Source organism: Cheilinus undulatus, linkage group 15, assembly GCF_018320785.1.
Source record: "Cheilinus undulatus linkage group 15, ASM1832078v1, whole genome shotgun sequence".
NCBI classification, from domain to species: domain Eukaryota; kingdom Metazoa; phylum Chordata; class Actinopteri; order Labriformes; family Labridae; genus Cheilinus; species Cheilinus undulatus.
In genome coordinates this window covers 21,693,883-21,717,159 of record NC_054879.1, presented here as the reverse complement: position 1 = coordinate 21,717,159, position 23,277 = coordinate 21,693,883, and the positions used below count along the sequence as shown (strand labels likewise).

General features: G+C 41.7%; 1 protein-coding gene across 2 annotated transcripts in view; it reads left to right on the top strand.

Moving 5' to 3' along the window:
- Positions 1-22,474, top strand: part of pde1a (phosphodiesterase 1A, calmodulin-dependent) — a 43,122-nt gene extending 20,648 nt beyond the window's left edge. Inside the window, exons 4-17 of one of the 2 annotated variants that reach the window (XM_041806550.1) lie at positions 4,021-4,134; positions 4,216-4,398; positions 6,235-6,301; positions 9,384-9,500; positions 10,283-10,423; positions 10,500-10,600; positions 10,696-10,821; positions 12,700-12,801; positions 15,445-15,565; positions 16,818-16,899; positions 17,562-17,676; positions 18,581-18,765; positions 19,447-19,653; positions 19,990-22,474. In XM_041806550.1, the coding sequence (XP_041662484.1) occupies positions 4,021-4,134; positions 4,216-4,398; positions 6,235-6,301; positions 9,384-9,500; positions 10,283-10,423; positions 10,500-10,600; positions 10,696-10,821; positions 12,700-12,801; positions 15,445-15,565; positions 16,818-16,899; positions 17,562-17,676; positions 18,581-18,765; positions 19,447-19,653; positions 19,990-20,051 (1,723 nt within the window). In that variant the 3' untranslated portion in view covers positions 20,052-22,474. Of the gene's footprint in view, positions 1-4,020; positions 4,135-4,215; positions 4,399-6,234; positions 6,302-9,383; positions 9,501-10,282; positions 10,424-10,499; positions 10,601-10,695; positions 10,822-12,699; positions 12,802-15,444; positions 15,566-16,817; positions 16,900-17,561; positions 17,683-18,580; positions 18,766-19,446; positions 19,654-19,989 lie in introns of both variants that reach the window. The other variant, XM_041806549.1, reaches the window with a different exon arrangement.
- Positions 22,475-23,277: the final 803 nt, after the last annotated feature.

The window sequence follows — 23,277 nt, the reverse complement described above, 5'->3', positions numbered from 1 at the left end:
ATAATCGATCCAGTTCAAAAGAACAAAAGTTTATCAGTCAAATTTTGACAAAAAAGAACTACAAAAGAAAAAGAGAGCTAGTTTACAGAAATAAAATGTAATCTTTAACAAACCAAGAGAATGGGCCCCAGACAAAACCCAGGCCATGGGTCCCTGATAAACCCAGAGAATTGGCCCCTGATAGACTAAGAGAATGGGCCCCTGATAAACCCAGAGAATTGGCCCCTGAAAGACCCATAGAATGGGCCCCTGATAAACCCTGAAAATTGGCCCCTGATAAACCCAGAGAATCGGCCCCTGACAAACCCAAAATTGGGTCCCTTACAAACCCAGAGAATGGGCCCCTGATACACCCAGAGAATTGGTCCCTGACAAACCCAGAGAATGTGCCCTTTGACAAACCCAGAGAATTGGCCCCTGATAAACCCAGAGAATTGGCCCCTGATAGACCCATAGAATGGGCCCCAGATAAACCCTGAAAATTGTCCCCTGATAAACCCTGAGGATTGGCCCCTGATACACCCAGAGAATGGGTCCTTGATAAATCCAGAAAATGGGCCCCTGACAAACCCAGAGAATGGGCCCCTGACAAACACAAAACTGGGCCCCTGATAAACCCAGAGAATGGGTCCCTGACAAACCCAGAGAATGGACCCTTGATAAACCCAGAAAATGGGCCCCTGACAAACCCAGAGAATGGGCCCCTAATAAACCCAGTGAATGGACCTTCGATAAGCCCAGTGAATGGGCCCCTGATAAACCCAGAAAATGGGCCCCTGATAAACCCAGAGAATTAGCCCCTGACAAACCCAAAATTGGACCCCTGACAAACCCAGAGAATGGACCCCTGATAAAACCAGAGAATGGGCCCCTGATGGACCCATGGAATGGGCCCCTGATAAAGCCTGAAAATTGGCCCCTGATAAACCCTGAGGATTGGCCCCTGGCAAACCGTAAGAATGGGCCCCAGACATTCCCAAAATTGGGCCCCTGATAAACCCAGAGAAAGGGCCCTTTGACAAACCCAGAGAATTGGCCCCTGATAAACCCAGTGAATTGGCCCCTGATAGACCCAGAGAATGAGCCCCTGATAAACCCTGAAAATTGGCCCCTGATAAACCCTGAGGATTGGCCCCGATACACCCAGTGAATGGGCCCTTGATAAATCCAGAAAATGGGCCCCTTACAAACCCAGAGAATGGGCCCCTGACAAACACAAAACTGGGCCCCTGATACACCCAGAGAATGGGTCCCTGACAAACCCAGAGAATGGACCCTTGATAAACCCAGAGAATGGGCCCCTGACAAACCCAGAGAATGGGCCCCTGACAGACCCAAAATTGGGCCCCTGATAAACCCAGAGAATGGGTCCCTGACAAACCCAGAGAATGGGCCCCTGACAAACCCAGAGAATGAGCCCCTGATAAGCCCAGAGAATGGGTCCCTTATAAACCCAGTGAATGGGCCCCTGATAAACCCAAATAATAGGCCCCTGATAAACCCAGAGAATGGACCCCCGACAAACCCAGAGAATGGGCCCCTGATAAATCCAGAAAATGGGCCCCTGATAAACCCAGAGAATCAGCCCCTGTCAAACCCAAAATTGGACCCCTGAAAAACCCAGAGAATGGGTCCCTGACAAACCCTGAAAATGGGCCCCCGACAAACCCAGAGAATGGGCTCCTGATAAGCCTAGTGAATGGGCCCCTGATAAACCTAGATAATGGGCCCTTGATACACCTTGAGAATGGACCCCCGACAAACGCAGAGAAAGGGCCCCTGACAAACGCAAAATGGGGCCCCTGATAAACCCAGAGAATGGGTCCCTGATAAACCCAGAGAATGGGCCCCTGAGAAGCTCAGTGAGTTGGCCTCTAATAAACCCAGTGAATGGGCCCTTGATATACCCAGAGAATGGGCCCCTGACAAACCCAGAGAATGGGTTCCTGATTAGCCCAGAGAATGGGTCCCTTGAAAAAACCCAGTGAATGGGCCCCTGATAAGCCCAGAAAATGGGCCCCTGATAAACCCAGTTAATGGTCCCTTTATAAACCCAGAGAATGGACCCCTGACAAACCCAGAGAATGGACCCCTGACAAACACAGAGAATGGGCCCCTGATAAACCCAGAGAATTGGCCCCTGATAGACCCATAGAATGGGCCCCTGATAAAGCCTGAAAATTGGTCCCTGACGAAACCAAAAATGGGCCCCTGATAAACCCAGAGAATTGGCCCCCTGAGAAAACCCAGAGAATGGGCCCCTGACAAATGCAAAATATGGTCCCTTATAAACCCAGTGAATGGGCCCCTGATATACCCAGAGAATGGGACCCTGACAAAACGCGACAACCCAGCCATGCCCCGCGGGTGCTACAGAGAGTTCTACCATCCCAGAGAATTGGCCCCTGATAAGCTCAGTGAATTGGCTCGTGACAAACCCAGTGAATGGGCCCTTGATAAACCCAGAGAATGGGACCCTGACAAACCCAGAGAATCGGCCCCTGACAAACCCAAAATTGGGTCCCTTAAAAACCCAGTAAATGGGCCCCTGATAAGCCCAGAGAATGGGACCCTGACAAACCCAGAGAATGGGTCCCTGCAAAAACACACAGTATGACCAGGGGTTTGTGGCAACCCTTCTTCCAGTCCAGACCCTACCTTAGGCTATGCTTACTCACCACATCTGACCTGTACCCCACTCTTAAGGTCTACTACCAAGGGTGTAAATATCTTTTAACAGATTATTTACACCCTTGGTAGCAGGGACTTCCAGAGCATGACAGGGTTGTGTCAATCCTCCCTCTAGTCTGAGTGGCGCCCTTAGATGGTTTACTCATGACATCTATGTCTTACAGCAGCCCCAGTTTTTGGCCCAAACATGCCTTAAAGTCCAACACTGCAGTGAATGGTTGATATTTACTTTACTGTGAATATGAGCAGAAATTCATAGTTCATATGTGCTGAAATTGTGATAATATTGTGCATCCCTAGTTTTAGCTAAAAGAAGGTTGAACATTTTGTTTTATCTGAAATCAGTATAAGTTCAATAAAATGCAGGCCTGGGATCACCTCAGAACTTCAGGAGGAGCAGGAAACCATCACTGTGAGAGGTGAAGTCTGGGTTGACTTGTTCAGTTAGGTGCCACTACAACCTGACGTGGATAAGTGGAAGAACATAGATTGATCCCGCAAACTGTAAAAATAAGATTTTTAAACTGTAAAATATTACTTCCTGTCAAACTTCATGTGTCCCAGTAGAAGACTAGGGCCCAGCAGTGTTTTAGAAACTTGTCAGATGAAGCTGAACTGAAGTTTGTCTGCTGTCAGCTCTGAGCAGACTTAAGGAGCTTAAATTAGATTAAAAAAAAGTTGTTTCCTGTGTACCTGCAGCAGCTCAGACGGCTCAGGCAGCTCTTTATTCAAGTGGGCGGTAAAAATAGTTTTTGGGTGGGCGAGTTCAGGGCTGTGATTGTCTGATTGAAATCAGGAAACAGTGAGCCGAGGCAGCAGAGCACGATAAGAGCACGATAACAGCTGGTACAAAGTGTTTCCTGCTGATCCCTTGACGGAGGAGTGGACGGCTCTCTGCAGCCCTGATCACACTGAAAAACAGAATAAAAGCTTTTCTTTGAGCCGAGAGTGGACGTGCTGTTTCACTGCAGATAGCGCACCTACATTCAAAATGGTCCATGCATTAACAGGGAACAGAACAGGGTTTTATATTCCTGCTTTAGCTAAGTTTTCATGTCTTTCTCTTTACATATGGACATACAGTCAGACTCAGCACTATGATGACCCTCTATATATTCTATTCTAAGAACAAAACCCACTACGGACACATGAAATGTGGATGAAACCAGAATACAGTGATTTTAAAGCTATATTTAAACCGTATGCTGCACAGAGAAGATATTTAGGCTGCAGTGTGCCCAGCGTTATGTTCTCATTCCTCTTGTTGGCATGGCTGCATGCTGTGTTCATTCATCCCTGCTGTAATGTTTGCGTATTTGTGTTTTTCAGGCTCAAGATGGTCCTGGAGCAGATGGACCGTGGCGTGGTCGACCTGCCGGAGCTCCGCAGGAACCTGGAGCTGGCGGCTGCCATGTTGGACTCAGTTTACACGGATGAGACCAGGTGAGACTCAGCAGGAGGTGAACCCGTTTCCTCTCCTCCGCTCTGACCTAACCGTATTTGTGTGTTTGTGCCTGTCTGCAGGCGTCTGTTAGACACTGAGGATGAGCTCAGCGACCTGCAGGCGGAGTCTGTGCCCAGTGAGGTGCGTGATTGGCTGGCATGCACCTTCAGCAGGAAGATGGGTGTGGCCAAGCGTCGTCCTGAGGAGAAGCCAAGATTCAGGAGCATCGTCCACGCAGTGCAGGCAGGGATATTTGTGGAGAGGTAAATGACTGTTTCCATTTTCATCTTTTCACACAAAACCATCCAGGGAATTTCAGAAGATTTTCAGGAGAAGCTGCAAATCTGAATGCAAAAACACTTACTTTACTCCTGGACATTTTCTGCCTCTTTCTTAAAGTTTTACCTGCAGCTTGGCTCACACATCTGGACGTTGCAATTTTACTCCATTCTTCTTTGCTAAACTGCTCAACCTCTGCCAGGTTGCACAGGGATAGGGCGTGAACAGCACTTTTCAAGTTTGCCACAAATTCTCTATTGCACTGAGGTCCGGGCTTTAGCTCGGCCACTCCAGAACATTCACCTTGTTGTCTTTAAACCATTTCTGTGTAGCTTTCTCTGTATGCTTTGGCTCATCGTCTTACTGGAAAATAAATCTTCTCCCAGTTTGTAGTTCTCTGTCAGGCTGAAGATTTTCCTGTATTTGGTTGCATTCATTTTACCCTCTACCTTTACAAGCCTTCCAGGGCCAGCTGCTGAGAAGCATCCCCACATCATGATGCTGCCACCACCCTACTTCACAGTGGGAATGGTGTGTTTGTGGTGTTGTGAAGTGTTTGGCATCTTGTCTGATGGCCAAAACGCTCAATTTTGGTCTCATCAGACCAAAGACCTTTCTTCCACTTAACCATGGAGTGTCCCACATGCCTTTGGTGAACTCTGGTCCAGATTTAATGAGTTTTCTTCAACAGTGGCTTTCTCTTTGCCACCCTCCCATAAAGCTTTGACTGGTGAAGAACCTGGCCAATAGTTGTTGAATGCAGAATCTCCCTCATCTCAGCTGCTGAAGCTCCTTCAGAGCAGTCATAGGTGTCTTGGTGGTCTCTCTCACTAATCTCCTCCTTGCACACTAAGATTGTGAGGACAGCCTGATCTAGGCAGATATACACATGTGCAATATTCCTTCCATTTCTTGATGATGGGTTAAACTGAACTCTGGGGGATGTTCAGTGCCTTGGAAATGTTTTTGTATCCATCCCCTGACTTCACAATCTTTTCTTTGGGGTGTTCTTTTGTCTTCATGGTGTAATGGACCTTCCAGACACAGGCGTCTTTATACTACTATCACTGAGACACATTCACTGCACAGCACAGATAATCCAAATATTTTCCTCCTGATGAGGCAATTCTGAACAATTTTCCTGAACTCATTCATGGAAAACCTGAGAGGAAGAACTTCAAGAAAATATTAAGTTTTTTCATTTTTCCAAAAATGCAATTTATTGATTAAAAACAGATTCCCAGGCCATGGTTTTACTCCTGAATTTCTGAAATCTGAAATTTTAACTTAGTATGCTCTCGGGAAACTACCCCAAACTTTGTTGTTGTGAAAATGAAGGACAGTTTGACTGCCTGAGGAGTTATTTTCTGTCATTGGGGTTAGAAACTTCCTTCACCTGAGGACACAGGAGATTAATCACTTTCTTCGAAACATGAGAAAACATCCGGCTGAACTTCTCCTCAGATGTGATTATTGGCGGAGGCGCAGTGTGTAACCACGTTAGCGTGCTGGCTGTGGATGGAGATGAAGATGACGAGGGAAACGACAAGCCCCGCTGTCATTAGAGTGTCAATGAGAGAGTATCAGTTCATCTGCCGCAGACTAATGACGCATGAAATCAGAAAATATCTGCTGCACCGTGACACCAGCCACGACAACGCTGCTCACTGAGGGTCTGTGTGTTTAGAGCAGGGTTACCATGGCGACAAAGAGTCCATCCCTCTGTGGAAGTGTAGAGGACGGCATGTTTATCTGCACGCAGCTGTCTGTATCTCCAAGTGTGAGCTCTGATATTTATATCTGTCTCTGTGTGGCTGCAGGATGTACAGACGGACGTCCAACATGGCCGGTCTGACCTACCCGCCCACAGCGCTGACAGCTCTGAAGGTAAAAATGATCCAGGACTCAGCCACCATCTGCAGGAAGTGACATCACGCTGTTTACTTTTTATCATAAAAACTATAAAATAATTCATCTTAATAAGAAAACTTTGTAAACAAGTCTGATCATTCCTGAGAGGAACTTAACAGAGTAAAGAAAAAGAACTATTATAAAGACTGTTAGAGGAGAGGAGGAAGGAAAGGAAAGGAGGACACTGTGGGGACAGAAAAGGAAAAAGACTAGGACAAGAAGAAAGGAAAGAAAGAAACAAAGGAGGATGGTAAAACATGAGAGCAAAGAGAGAAGGAAAAAAACAGAGACCTTTAAAAAGCATCTCTAGTAGGTGATATAGGATGTTCTAGGACATCAGGACTTCCTCATTAACAGTAAGATAATTCATTTTTATTTATAATGGTTTCATAAATAAGATTACTCTCCTGCTCCTCTCAGGATAAAAACACCAAAGATTAAATATAGAACTTTAAAGAACAACAACATAAATCAAAATGTTAAACTCCTAATGCAGTAATCAAAAATCATTAGCATTAATCTAATTGGCTGTTCTGTTTCACTTCCTCCTGTTGTGGGAAAATATAATTATGACATCGCCCTCTAGTGGCAGAAATCCTTCATTACACTGAAATAACAGGATTCAAATAAAATATGCTGCCTAGCCAAAAAAAAAGTCACCACCTGGATTTAACTAAGCAAATACGTATGAGCCTCCTATTGGATAATTACTGCATGGGTGATTATCTTTCAGCTGGCAACAAGTTATTTAACCCCAGCTGATGCAATGAGTAACTTCTCATCTCTTAAACAATGGATTTTTTCTTCCCTAATGGCACGGGCATATTCCAAGAAGACAATGCCAGGATTCATCGGGATCAAATTGTGAAAGAGTGGTTCAGGGAGCATGAGACATCATTTTCACACATGGATTGGCCACCACAGAGTCCAGACCTTAACCCCACTGAGAATCTTTGGGATGTGCTGGAGAAGGCTGTGCACAGTGGTCAGACTCTCCCATCATCAATATTAAAATTAATGCAACACTGGATGGAAATAAATCTTGTAAATAAATCTTCTTGCAGAAGCTTATCGAAACAATGCCACAGCGAATGCGTGCTGTAATCAAAGCTAAAGGCAGTCCAACGAAATATTAGAGTGTGTGACCTTTTTTTGGTGGCGACTTTTTTTTTTTGGCCAGGCAGTGTATGATTTTTTTCTTATACTTTGTTTTAAATATTGAGCTTTATTAACCCCTGTTTTTTCTTTATCTGGTCTACACATTTTCTATCCCTGTAGGCAAATCATGGACTCTATTTATTTGTTCATTTATTTTTAGTTACAGAGAGACTGCATATTAATCAATAGACTATTTCTGTAAATATGCCAGAGTTGGCCAGAAAGCTGGTTTCTGTCTGCAGTCCCTGGTCAGATGTTAAATCTGGCTCCCTAAAAAAGACAAAATATTACAAGAAAAGATAAGGGAAGAAAAACAAACGAACCAGAATAGAGTAGACAGAGTGCAAAAAATTTCCTGGAGTGAAAACGACTAAACTAAGTATAGATTTAACATGTCATCATTGGAGTGGGGGAGCCACAGTCACAAAATTACATAAATCGTGCATGAATAACAAGAGCAGCATATTAAATGTAAAAAAAAATGCATGCAGCATGCAGGACACATCATGAAGCAGCATTGAGCAAAATGTAAAAAAGAAAAAAAATTACATGAAATATGCAACACAGATCTGATGCTATTACAGCAACATAAAAAATACCTTAAATGTGCAATGCATACAGGAAGCAACGTTAGGAAAGCATTGATAAAGCATTCAGACTAGACCTTTACAGAAGCGACATATGTCTGATTAGAGTAGCAAACATCAGAACATTAAAACACAAAACAGATGTCAGTGAGACATTCAGCACAGTTTACATTCATCTTGTTATTGCTTGTTTGCACACTGTTAGCACCATTCTTCTGTCTCTTTATGTGTTTACAAGAGACGACAGATGCAGAGCAATAGTTTTGCTAACTCCAGTAAGTTTACATTTGTCTTTTGGGCTTATGTTCATTAACATGTTCTGTCGCTTTAAATAAATAAATAAATAAATAAATAAATTTGACCCTGTTTTTGAAGCATCAAAGCAAAAGAGTATCACCAGTTTCTTCTCTCATTCACACAAAAGACTGATGTCTCATTCATGGAAGTTCTACACATTTATTTCATATAATTCTTAATATGTCTTAATTTAATAATATTTTTCTTAGTTTATGAGTTTAAAAACACATATTTGAGTGATTTAAAATGTGGTTTTCCAATGATGGATGGTCACAACCAAACCATATTATATTTTAATTTAACCCCAGTAAATAATCACACTGTTGTTCTTCATGGTCCATAATGACTCCATCTGGTGCCTAAATGTATTGATCGTAGTAGTGCTGATCATGAAGGGTTCATATAAAGGCTGCTTTAGGGAACTGTTCATGTTATTCCTAGGCAATAAAATCATATGGTTATGTATTAATATCAAACTTTAAAAATTGGGATACTTAAGGAGAACATCCAGATCATTGTAACCTCCATTAATGATAACATTAGATTCAGAATTTTATTATTTTAAATTTTGATCATACTCTCTACTCAGACTCTCTTAACTTTATAACATTTCATGTCTGCTACATAGGATTTGCATTGTCATAGGCCATTTCAAATGCCCATATTGTCGTTTCTGGTGTAATTGTTTTTGCTCAGTCTTTAGAAGTGTCAACATTTTTTTTATTATTTGCACACATACACTGATTTATTTGTTGTAAAGCCAGGAAGATATAAAAGTAGAGTAGAAGCATGTGAAAGAGATTTACAGCAGCTGTAAGTTTTTGTTTGATGACATCCAACTGAAGAAAATAAAATGAAGATTTTTCAAAAGAAAATAGACACAATGAGAAATAGAAAAATATATCCTGTAATAAATATGAAATGGAGATTAAGCATATATAAAAATAGAATGCTGAATGTTAAAATGTTTTCTTACTGATGGTGTCTGACACTGAATCTGATTGGTTGTTTTCCAGGAAGTGGATCAGTGGTCATTTGATGTTTTTGCCTTCCACGAGGCGACTGGAGACCATGCCCTCAAGTTCCTTGTTTACGACCTTCTGACCCGTTATGACCTCATCAGCAGGTTCAGGGTACATGCAGCTTTGTATCATTCACACTGAGAGGAGGGGGCGGGGCTTAATATTGGGGCAGGTGTTTGTTTAATCTCTTTATTGGTCATAATTAATACTTCATAAGAGATCAAAGCACAAAGACTAGAACCATGGGGGAACAGTTAACATGATGCTAACTGAAGCTACTGTAGCTACTGATACCACCAGAGAGTAATACTGCTGCCATTTAACCATAACCTCTCAGCTGTCTCCTTTTCCTATTGGTCAGACAAAACAGAGGTGCATTATTCATTAACTCTTTTTGAATATAAGACACTCTCAAAGTTTGACACAATATTTCAGCTAAGAACTAGAAAAATGTCTTGTTTTCAATTAACAGAAATTCACAGGTAAAGTCCTGACAACTTTCTGAGTTAGGTTGGCAACGTGTCAGTTCAACCCATTTCTCCAGAAGTTTCTAAATATAGCCCTCTATCTGGCAAAAATGGAGGGAGAAAAAACCCAACATCCCCAGCTTCACCAACATTACAACCTCTGCCTGTGATAATGCCAACGTTCATAAAATGTTCCATCCTTGCCCTTTTCATGCAGGCCAGTCTAGGCCACCAGAGGTCATTCCAGTCTAAGCGGTACTCCACCAGGTTTATTATCTAGATCTATCTTTGGAGGTCTGCAGGACTGAGTCATTATTGAACTGGATTCAGAACTGCCCCTCTTCACTTCCTGTCCCATGTCTGACTTTTCCGTGTCATCAGGATCACATGATTGTCCTCTCTGTATCTGTTGGTTTGTTCATGTAGATCCCGGTCCAGGCTCTGGTTCAGTTCGTTGAAGCTCTGGAGAGCGGCTACAGCAAACACAAGAACCCGTACCACAACCTGATCCATGCCGCTGATGTCACACAGACCGCCCACTTCCTCATGTTACACACAGGACTCATGGTAACACACGCTCACTAATACACACATGAAGAAACACACAAAGAAACCTCTAACTGTTGTATTTTCTTTGTTTTAGCACTGGCTGAGTGAGCTGGAGATTCTCGCCATGGTGTTCGCTGCAGCGATTCACGACTTTGAGCACACAGGAACCACCAACAACTTCCACATCCACACCAGGCCAGTGGTCTAGGATTTGACAGAGTTTAATATCAATATGATTCAATAATCCATGAAAGGTCAGCCTGTGACTGGCTGTTGTTTCTGTTCGTCAGGTCAGAGGTAGCCATCCTCTACAACGATCGCTCAGTGCTGGAGAATCATCACGTGAGCGCCGCCTACAGGCTGATGGCAGAAGAGGACATGAACATCCTGGTCAACCTCAACAAAGACGACTGGAGGTGATCAAAAGAATCATCAATCACCTAATCAATACAACAGTTAAAGGTGTAAGGACAAGAGCTATTAGAGAGTTATCAATCACTGATTATCTCCTGGTATTGATTATCTTTATACATCATAGTCCAAAGACAGATGAGGTTATCGGTATCTGTTTTTGTGTTGATAAATCATGTGGACATTGATTTTGTGTGATTGTTTATCATCGAACTGGAACAGCAAGCTGTAGCTCTGATTATTGATCATCTATATGCACAGATTATTGACAGATAGTTTACTTTACTGAAGACTGATGAAGTGTAGTCACTGGTGTTAGTTGATTTCTCCACAGGGAGCTGTGGTCTCTGGTGATTGATTATTGATCATGCTTGTTGATTTCTCCACAGGGAGCTGTGGTCTCTGGTGATTGATTATTGATCATGTTTGTTGATTTCTCCACAGGGAGCTGTGGTCTTTTTGATTGATTATTGATCATGTTTGTTGATTTCTTAACAGAGAGCTGCTGTCTCTGGTGATTGATTATTGATCATGTTTTTGTTGATTTCTCCACAGGGAGCTGTGGTCTCTTTTGATTGATTATTGATCATGTTTGTTGATTTCTCCACAGGGAGCTGTGGTCTCTAGGAATTAATTATTGACCATGTTTGTTGGTTTCTCCACAGAGAGCTGTGGTCTCTGATGATTGATTATTGATCATGCTTGTTGATTTCTCCACAGGAAGCTGTGGTCTCTGGTGATTGATTATTGTTCATGTTTGTTGATTTCTCCACAGGGAGCTGCGGTCTCTGGTGATTGGTTATTGATCATGTTTGTTGATTTCTCCACAGAGACCTGTTGTCTCTGGTGATTGGTTATTGATCATGTTTGTTGATTTCTCCACAGGGAGCTGCAGTCTCTGGTTATTGGTTATTGATCATGTTTGTTGATTTCTCCACAGGGAGCTGCGGTCTCTGGTGATTGGTTATTGATCATGTTTTTTGATTTCTCCACAGGGAGCTGCGGTCTCTGGTGATTGGTTATTGATCATGTTTGTTGATTTCTCCACAGGGAGCTGCAGTCTCTGGTTATTGGTTATTGATCATGTTTGTTGATTTCTCCACAGGGAGCTGCAGTCTCTGGTTATTGGTTATTGATCATGTTTGTTGGTTGATTTCTCCACAGGGAGCTGTTGTCTCTGGTGATTGGTTATTGTTCATGTTTGTTGATTTCTCCACAGGGAGCTGCGGTCTCTGGTGATTGGTTATTGTTCATGTTTGTTGATTTCTCCACAGGGACCTGTGGTCTCTGGTTATTGGTTATTGATCATGTTTGTTGATTTCTCCACAGGGAGCTGCAGTCTCTGGTTATTGGTTATTGATCATGTTTGTTGGTTGATTTCTCCACAGGGAGCTGTTGTCTCTGGTGATTGGTTATTGTTCATGTTTGTTGATTTCTCCACAGGGAGCTGCGGTCTCTGGTGATTGGTTATTGATCATGTTTGTTGATTTCTCCACAGAGACCTGTGGTCTCTGGTTATTGGTTATTGATCATGTTTGTTGGTTTCTCCACAGGGAGCTGCAGTCTCTGGTGATTGGTTATTGATCATGTTTTTTGGTTTCTCCACAGGGAGCTGTGGTCTCTGGTGATTGGGTATTCATCATGTATGTTGATTTCTCCACAGGGAGCTGCAGTCTCTGGTGATTTGTTATTGATCATGTTTGTTGATTTCTCCACAGAGAGCTGTGGTCTCTTGTTATTGGTTATTGATCATGTTTGTTGGTTTCTCCACAGGGAGCTGCAGTCTCTGGTGATTGGTTATTGATCATGTTTTTTGGTTTCTCCACAGGGAGCTGCGGTCTCTGGTGATTGGTTATTGATCATGTTTGTTGGTTTCTCCACAGGGAGCTGCGGTCTCTGGTGATTGAGATGGTGATGTCAACAGACATGTCGTGTCATTTCCAGCAGATAAAGACGATGAGGAACGCTCTGACACAAACACACAGGTAAAATTGATTTTAAGATAGAGGGTGAAGTCCCGTCTGAGATGATGGTTTAGTTTTTTCATCTCTATAAGCTGGAAAAGAGTTCAATAGATTCAGAAGGTGGTGATCCTTCCTTTTCTGCTTTCTCTCATTGGGTTTTCTATCGGAGGCATTACAACTTAGATTCATAGATACCAAACACTTGAGGATTATTTGGAAAAATAAACATTTGCAACATGCATCACAACTTGAGAGCCCTCCAAAATGGTGGGCTTGAATATTTTAGTGTCAGCTTAAAGCCAATGCTGGATTTTCAGCAGAATCAGAAGTTAGAGCTACATGACTGACCTGGAAGTCAGCTGACTTTCAGACTTATGTTTTGTTTTGTTTTTTTTTTTTGGTCATATTTCATAATAACTACGGACTTTTGTCATGAGTAAAGCACTGTTGTAAATGTTTAATCGTCATTTAGAGTTTTGATAAGTAGTGCATTTCATTAATAGGCACAGCTTTAATGATGCATTAGTAAAGAAGAGTAAAAGCCCCAACCCTAACCTTTATCCTGACCCTAAAGTTGAATGTGCACTGTCATTTCCAGCTGATCCTGACAACAGTTTGAGTTGCATTATTGTGTGTATTTTGTCATCAGCATATGGGGGAACATGAGAGCGTCAGCTGCTCTTTATTGATCAGATGGATTTCTGACACTTTTGGTATTTTGGTTGGCCACACTCCCAGAGTGTGACCAGCTATACAACAGAGTGCCTTTCCTGAGTGTTATCAAGGAAAAACGGACAGGTAATGAGCTTACCTGCAGACTTAAAACTGAATATTTATTACTTATTTGCTAGTTGTGTTTGCTGATGATGCTGTTTATATGTGTGTGATAGAGAGATGGTTAGAGCGGTCTTGTTGCTGTTTGTGGGTACTTAAGCATGAAAACAGGACAATAGTTCAAACTTAAACCTCTGACTGCGAGACTTTTTAAATGAAACTCCATTAACATTTGTCACACTGTACAATATGAGCACTCTGGTCAAGGCCGACCATCAGACCTTGCAGGGTGAAGACATAAACTATGGACAATGACTGTGTGAAGGGTTTAAAAAATATATTTTAGGTATATATATATTTGTATATATATATCAAAAGAATATATTTATATACTTGCAGACATAGATATAAACAGAAGAAGACATATGGCTTTAAATGGAGGATGAAATTTCTCACAAAGGGGATCCCAGATGGAATCCTTTGGTTTTAATGATGCTGAGAAAATCCAGTGGCATGTGAAAATATTTCACATCAGTAAAAGTTCAAATACAAGCTAAAATATTTGAGTGATCCTCTGATAAGTGAAGAGTGATTCTGGCTGCCCTGTGTGTCCATGTGATGAAGAAGAGCAGATCCTCAGTAGGAGTCTGTTTGGTCGATCTGCAGGCGTTCGTATGTTTCTGCAGCCTGCTGAAGCAGACATCCAGGTCTGGATGTCACGCACGCGCCTGTGCATGTCTGTGTGTGTCCTGTCATGCTTGGATGAGATTTTTGGGAGTTTGCTGTCACCATCCTGTCAACAGGCCGTTCTGCTCGCGTTCGTGCAGCAGCAGCTGTGAGGACGACTGTTCTCTGCTCACTGTGACCAAAATACAAGAAAAAACCTCCACACTGTCCATCAAACACACCGGAGGATTCCCTCAGTTATCCTGCCTCTTTTAATCTGCTCTGTTTGAATCGTTTTTGGTAGTGATTTTTGGCTAAATGACAGTATTAACTGTGTATCCTGTTAAACTCATTAGGGTTAAATAAAAACATTTCTTTCAACAGACTGACTGATGAAGTGACTATACTTTCAGAGCCATACATACAGTTGCTCTATGGACTGGGTTTAGTTGTACTGAAAGCTGTTGGTAATGGCTGCCTCCACTGCGGCAACAACCTCAGATTTAGCTTTAGCATTGCACCTGTTTTACTAGGACTGGAACACGTTTCTTAACCCACAGACATAAGGGACAGCACATTTAATACATACCCCAAATAATCACTCTGCAAGAACACACAACTAAGCCAGGCATTTCAACAGGCAGATAGTCGTGGTCAGCCATATACTAGTACTAGGTTTTAACCTAGTCTTGTTACCCTAAAGCCTGGTTCAGACCAAAGATTGCACCACGCTTAGACTGTTTTAGACTGTTACTGGGACAGTAGCAGCTGTGAACGAAACTGTTTCAGGACAGATCAGATTGTGCTGATGGGGTTTCCTGGGATTCATTCTGTGAATTCACCACCAGAAGGTTTAAAAAAAAAGGCACAATATGTGATTTCAGGGGTTCCAAAATTTTACATACAGCGTTAGCGTCTTGAGCCCCCCCCCAACAAACTTTCTTAAGACATGTTAGGCACAATTATTTTGAAGTATGCACGGCCACATTTGTTATCCCCCTCCTCACCCCTGTTAGTCTGCTTTTAGATTAGCAACAGTTTTCACAGTCTGATACAATAGGTGGAGGTATGCATGTATTTGGTTTGAAAAATCACAGAGAAGAAGAGGGGAACCACTGGGGTAGACATGTGTTTCTCTGTTCAGAATTGTTTCCATCCTGCTTCAATGGATGTTTTAATTATTTTAGCCATTTTAAGCCATTTCTCTCCTTTTTCTCTCTCCAGTATAGACAAAGTGAAGGTTTTGTCTCTGATGCTTCACGCTGCAGACATCAGTCATCCTGCTAAAGCCTGGCCGCTGCATTATCGCTGGACCCACAGTCTAATGGAGGAGTTCTTCAGGCAGGTAAGTGACAAATGTAGTCCTGGAGGCAGGTGGTCCAGGTCTATGGCTCCTTTCCTGCATGACTTTGTTTTCTCTATATCTGCATCTCCTGTGTCCCCATTCATTCCTGACACCTCTGCATTTGGACAGCATGAGTCTGGTCTCAAAAATACCTGCATTTGGTGGGTAACAGGTTCAAATTTCCCACCCTGGTGCACAAAGATGCTCATTCAAATATTTCAATAAACCATGCCATCATCTGCGTAGCTGCAAACCAACCCCTCCTCCTGTTTGAATCCCATGGTCTGGGATGTGATGGTTTTTTTTTTGCAGAATGAAAACTTAATGCAGACCCATATGAATGAAAAAGTGATACAGTGCTGTCAAAGTCAACATAGATTTTTTTTGTTTCATTGATTAACACTAAAGGAACAAGGCTACATTTTCCCCTAGGAGACTTCTGGATAAACTGTTTGATCATCATGATACTAAATATGTGAACAACTTACTCTGACAGCCTCAGAGCGGGAACCTTTGGTTTGGAATGCATCTTTTAGATTCTCTCACTTACAGTATTTGGAATAATTTGGACCTGACCTTTTTTTTGGCTGTGTGCCGGACATTTATTCAGTGAGAAATGCTGTCAGTCACTGAGAGAGGCATGGTGGAATCATTTTTTGTCTTATTTTGAAAATCCACTAAAAGTTCAAAGTTTTCACAATTTTCCTTTCCAAAATCCACACTTTTCCTAAAATTTAAAAGAAATTACCCCAAATTCTTAAACATATTTTCTTTAAAAAATATTTATAAAGTATCCTATAAAAACACTTTAATAATAATCTCCCCCTGAAATTCCAAATACTCCTCCCAAGAAAAATTTTAGCAAATTCTCCAAAAATTTAAAATAAATTCCTCTTCAAATTTCTGATCAAATTCCAAAAAATTACAAATACCTTAAATTCCCCCCAAATTTTTCCAGATTCCCATGAAAATCACCAAAAACTTCAAAGCAACTTCCCCCTAAGACATCCAATGAGGCTCGCCAAAATAAACTTGTAAGTCACACAAAATTCCATGAAAATGCCTAAAAAAATTCCTCAAAATCCAAACAGATTCCCAAAAAATTAAGAGCAAAAATTCTACAGGCAAAAATAAACATTATGTTGTAGGAAAGCCAAAATGTAATGTCCTCTTATGTACATGCAAGGAACCTCTGAGGAAGTTAATGTAATGTTGGATTCTAATGTTTCTGTGGTCTTTGTTTCTCTTCCAGGGAGATAAAGAGGTAGAGCTCGGCCTTCCTTTCTCTCCTCTCTGTGACCGTAAAGCCACGATGATTGCCCAATCACAAATTGGTAAGAACAGACACCAGCCAGTTAAATGCCAGGATTAGCTAAGGGGGATAAGAAATGATGATTTGTTTAACATGTGAGACTAAGGCCCAGTGGTGACAGTCTCAGCTGTCTGAACTGAGCCTCCACAGCTGGAATCAGGCCGTCCCATGATGTTGTCTGGGATTTAGTTCAGCAAATCACAAACAGCAGGTAGATGGGAATTTCAAATGGAAGTCTTGTTTTGAATACCAACAAATAGAAGGAGATCTTAGTTCAGCTGTGAGTTTTATTCCATCAAAGGTCCATACTATTACAATTTCATTGTAAATGACTGGTTGAAAAGATGTTTAGACATTTGGATGTCTAACCCCTGGAGGTCCTGAGGATAAAGATGGTGATGGTCCTGAAGATAGATACAGTCATGGTCCTGAGGACAGATGCGGTAATGGTCCTGAGGACAGGTACAGTGGTAGTCTTGAAGATAGGATACAGTGGTGGTCCTGAGGACAGATATGGTTCAGATTGGCTGCCTTAAATGAACCCTCCTGTCCATGTTTGGTTAAACAATGACATCTCCTGGTAGATCAAAGAACTGCACCCATTCTGAATATTAAAATGGAAGAAAGGACAGTATATGTCTGTTGTCTTCAGTCTCAACATCTTCTTTCTCTCTTGGCTCTCAGGTTTTATTGACTTCATCGTGGAGCCGACATTCAGCGGTCTGATCGACACGACAGAGAAGGTGATTGGTCCTCTGATCGAGGAGGACAGGAAGGCCAGAGAGACAGGAAACAGAAGGTCCAGGTACTAGTACTTCTACAGGAAGTGTTAGCAGAACAGAACAGAAATATCACATTCTTTCTTTCTGTTAGCTAAGGACTAAGGTTAAAGAAGAATCTGAATTGTCAGGCTTTATACTGCAAAATTTTCAGCATTTGAAAATGTTGCAGAAAAGTTTCTTTTACTTTCTTTGCATATAAAGACATGATGGCTGTTGCCTTTTTTTCTTTTTTCCCCAGTGTACCAAAGTCTGACATCTCCTTTTACGACTAGATATTTATCTCTGTTCAAATCAGTTTAAAAAACAATCCTAGTTTCTCCATTCTATGTAAAAATTTCATGTCAAAAATTCTGTAATTCTGAACTTCCACAAAAACCTGATATGTGAAGTCAACAATAAGCTGATTTTACTCTGATTTAACAGCAATAAACAGGCTGAAAGGATGCTGAAATGTAAACATCAGGTTGCTGATTTATTTCTAAAAAATTTGACATCATGATTTTTTCCATCTGTCTGAAAAGAGGCAAAATAAAATTCATGTTTTGAAATTGAATCTGACTTATAGATTCCCATGTAAGTGGCTTATAGATAAATTGATAATGGATAAACCTCCTTAAACTCATTTTGACATGCTGTCCCCCCTCCAAGATGCCACCTGCATGCCAGAAACCGAAAAGCGGATGCTTATATCTCTACCCAGTAAAAAATCATAACTGAATGGTGATGTGACCTACTGTATAATCTTTATTTTTTTAATCAAAATTTGGTTAAATTTACCACATTTCTTCTTCAGGTTTATTTTTCCTCTCTGCATGAACACAAACACAACTCCGCCCTGTATCGATCAGCATAGATCCTGTCTTTACTCTTGATGACCAAATGTTCCTTGCTTTACACCGTTTCTCTCACGCTCTGCTGCAGTCTAACAGGCAGCGGCTCGGTTACCGTGGAGTCAGTGCAGAGACACAGCTGTGGTCTCCATGGAAACAGTGATGATGGACACATGGACTTCTCCCTCACTGCCATTGACCTGCCCGCTCTGAGGACTCACCTGTCAGATGTCATCACCAGCAACAAGGATCGATGGAAAGAGCTCTCTGTGCATGGTGAACACACAAGACTCAGGGGCTATTTTAGTGATTTAGAGGCCCCAGGAAAAGAGCAATATGGGGCCCTTCTATGTTCTCTGCTGGAGAATATTCACATGTAGAGAACAGCACTGACTCATCATCTTTTATATGAGGAATAATCAAACTCAAAGCCTCCACATCCCTGTATTTTAACAGTGTCAGTGTGAAGCCTGGTGGGGGCAGCACCATGCTTCATTGTGGGTCTTTGACACTTTCTAGAACTGGATTTGTAGTAAAGGTGGGGCGAATTATGGGCAGTTACTCATACCAGTTAGTTTAGGCTCAGAACCCTGAAAGCTGAAAATGAAGAAGAATTTCACTTTGACCTTTGACCAGGTCTAAAATCAACAAGCGTGTAGCCAACCTGAAACTAGTGCCTAGGAGAGAAATTAATCAATCATAAATGGCAGACTTTTCTTTTTTTTTTACTACAGTGGAGACAGTGTTCAAGAGTTTGTGAATTCTGATTATCACAATAAAGTAATGGCCCAGTATTTTCTGCCCAGGACATCGGATTTTTGTTGCTGTGGAATCAAACAGGTTTTATTCACATATAAAAGTTCCTAATTGCACACATTTTCTCTTGTGAATATGAAAAAAACATCTGTATTTACTTTGTGTTGCTTAAATGTCCCCATATGTGTCTGTTTCACTTAGAGCTGGCCACCAAGGAGAAAGAGGAAAAAGAAGGTGTGGCCTGTAATGCCAACTCTGACAACCAATCACATGTCTCAGCCAGTCACAGCATCCCTGATGGACATGCCTCCAACCAATCACAGAACTGTGACGATTCCCTTCCCGAAGAAACACAAGAAGAAGAAAACTCAGCTGACCACTTGCCCGAAGATCACCTCACCTGGAATGGTACTATCATAAACACGTAGGAAGGGGGCTGCCATCTTGGAGAGGGTTAGCCACGGATGTATCCTGGGTCATTAATACATGTCGGATGTTTGTGGCAAAATTAACAGCTTTAAAACTCCATTTCAGTGAATATTTTAATCATGGATAGACCTCTCTCTGTCATAGACATACAGTCATTTTAGCATAGCTACCCCCCTCCAACATGGCGGCTTCCTATCAGATGCCGGAATGCAGCAGAAAATGTATCTTTGTATTATTAAACACAGCATTGAATTTTTACATTTCCTTCAGTGTGACTCTGAATGCGCTCACATGTTGCTATGGTAACGGTTTCAGGGGCGGGGTCAGTGGAGGAGAAGGAGCAAGAGCAGGAGGATGAAGTGCCTGAAAACGACTGAGGATGGCCCACAGTGAGCGTTCACTCTCTCCTGTTTGAACTCAGATGTGGACCCAGCGGCCTCCTCGGTGGACCCCAAAGGGCCCTCAGACCTTATGTTTACAACCGTCCATGAAAATACACCATTTAAAGAGACGCTGATCGTCAGAGATCACCTACTTAGCAGCTTCATGGTCCAACCACAGCGCTGAGCATCTTTATGAATTAAACAGAGAATTAGAAGAAAAGAATGTAAAATAAAAAATAAATATTAAATATATAAATAAATACAGGCGTGTAAAACCGGACTGTTCATGTTTGAAGCGGTTTTATTTTTATTTTCTCTGGGACTGAGGCGTGAAGCTGTTAAGAAGCTTTGATCACAGATTTATGAACAAAACAAAACTCTGTAACATGTCAGCAGAGTGAGGAGGATTTCTGCTCATTTCTTTGGTTGGGGCTCAAATTATCAAAACTGTTGCTCATCTGGCCACGCCCCCAAAATGTGATGTCATAACCCCAAATCATATATCTGTCTATATTTCTCTAACACCACTATTATAAAGACTGTCCTTGGTTTGGATATGGTCTTATAAAAGCAGTTAAGCTGGATGGAAAAAAATTTATTGTCCCTCTCTCACCTGATTGGCTACTAAAGACAACCAAAAGAACCATGACCCCAAATGTGGGATAGGAACCAATCCACGACCTCTGTGAATTATGAAAATGAGATTTTTTTTCCATTAGACAATTTTAACTAGAGAAGATGTTAAATACTTGAAGGGACTCATATTTATTTTTCTTATCAGGGAGCGACTGTAGGTTGGCATACTCTTATCTTGCTAACCTCTGTATTGTAAAAACAAGAAAAAATGTGTCAACAACATGTGACCTCATGGTTACTAGCAGTTCTTTTCTATTTCTGAAACATTAGACTACACTGGTTTAGCACTGCCATAACTAAAAGCCCTGGGTGTGGACTCAGGCTTCTCTGTGTTAGCTCTGTTTGAGCCATTATTCAAAGCAGTTGCTGTCTGCAGAGACACAGAGGGCCACATTACAGACTCTCTGTCTCTCTTTCTCTCCATTAAGAGCTAAACATACAATCTTCAGTGTAATGACCTGCAAAGTTTGACAAAGAATGATGCAATGACAGAACAGCCTGCCATTGTATGTAACGGCCTGTCACAATGCATTGTGGGATACCATTGGGCAATATGTCGGAGAGCATGAGTCGCTAGCAGCAGAAGTGATCCAAAAATGTTCTGATCAAACTACTGCTATAGGTGCATCTACACTAATCCCCTCACCAGCCTCCATTGTTCACAGGATTGGAGTAATTTTAACTAAACCACACCTGTAGATGCCAACTCTTTCTCCAAAGATGATGCTGATTGGTCCAGTCATTCTCTGACCAGGAACAAGCCAATCAGCTTGAAGCTTTGACAGATGGATCTTCCTGAAGACAGACGTGAAACCATGGTTAAAATATGCAGGAGAAGCCAAAAGAATCCTTATTTTGTGTTTGAATGACCCTCTTAAATTAAAAATGAACACTCAGACAAACATTAAAAATGTGTCAAATGGACAATAGAGCTAAAACAGTTTGCTACCTGCTTCTGTGCTGGTTTTTATTTATCATTTTGTGAAGTGTTACTAAAAGAGATTTAAGACCAAACTTTTTTTTTTTCATACCAAGATTCAAACATGTTATTCTCTGCAATGAAGTTGGACGTTTTATCATGGGGCTCTATGGGGATTGACTCACTTTTAGAGCCAGCCTCAAGTGGACACTAGAAGAACTGCAGCTTTTTGCACTTATGCAGTAGCTTAGATGTTTAACACTGGCAGCTGGCTAATAACTGAGAATTTAATAAAGGAGGGTTAAATCAAAGTTTAAAGTTTAAATGTAATGTTTTAAATGTGACGTATTCCTGCTGTGACATCACTATCAGGGGCGTGGCATAAGGTCAAACATGTCTGATAATTATTGGGTCCACAGAGAGCAGAGCAGTAGCCGTGGATTAGTGAGTTTACATGGAAGCTTTTTCTACGACACAGCTGGTCTCATTGTGCTGTTGGCCGATGTAATCATAGGTTAGCGTGACATTTACTCTCCACCATCTTTGTAGAAACTCCAGATGCTCTATTAAAAGAAAACACGTTTACTATGAGGAGCTTGTCATAAAATAGCAGAGTTATCATTCATAAAGGATCAGACAGCTTCTGTTTCTGTTCTTCTGACTGTTGATATGAAGTGCTCTACATCACCATGGCAACAAGGGCAACAGAGACTCGGGATTTAGAAGGAGTGGCGCCAATATGGCAGAAAATGGACACTCTTTAGATCCTACGAGGACTGTGTTTGTTAATGCAACGTGTGCTAAAGTCATTGTGTGCTCTTTGGCCCTGTGTGTGTGTGAGGGAGAGAGAGAGAGAGAGAGAGAGAGAGAGAGAGAGAGAGAGTTCTGTTTACTGTACAGCTGTTTTCTGTATTATTGTATTAAACACTGACGACTGCAGTCTCTGCTCATCATTTTGTCCGCTGACTTTTTAAACCTGGGTTCATCTCTTCTTCTCCTTAATCCAAATCTGGATAAAACCAGGCACCACTTATCCCCTGTCCAATACCATCCCAACAATGAAGCATGGTGGTGGCAGCATCATGCTGTGGAGGTGTTTCTCAGCAGCAAGGACTGGGATACTGGTCAGGGTTGAGGGAAAGCTGAATGGAGCAAAGTACAGATATCCTCAATGAAAAGGACCTCAGACCCAAATGGTTCACCTTTCAACATGGCAATGACCCTAAGACCACACAGTAGTGACTTACGGACAACTCTGTGAATGAGGGGCTCAGCCAAAGCTCTGACCTGACCCCTATCCAACATCTCTGGAGGGATCTAAAAGTCCCCATCCAAGCTGACTGTGCCGGAGAGACGAACAGCAAAAAATCCCCCAATCAAAGACTCAAGGCTGTACTTACTGCCAAAGGTACTTTGACTAAGTCAGTGTGATATTTCAGTTTTTATTTTGAAAAATAAATAAATAAATAAATAAATGGAGCCAAACATTCTCTCTGGAACAATAATATTTTTATTTTTTATTTTTTTAAAGTCAGGCAGATGAACATTTTAAGAACACATGCACATGTACCAATCCACCTACACATCTGATGCAGTGTTGTTTCTGTGCCTGTAGGAGGCAGTGTGATCAAACTAGTGAGGATAACTTCCTGGTTCCTCATTCTG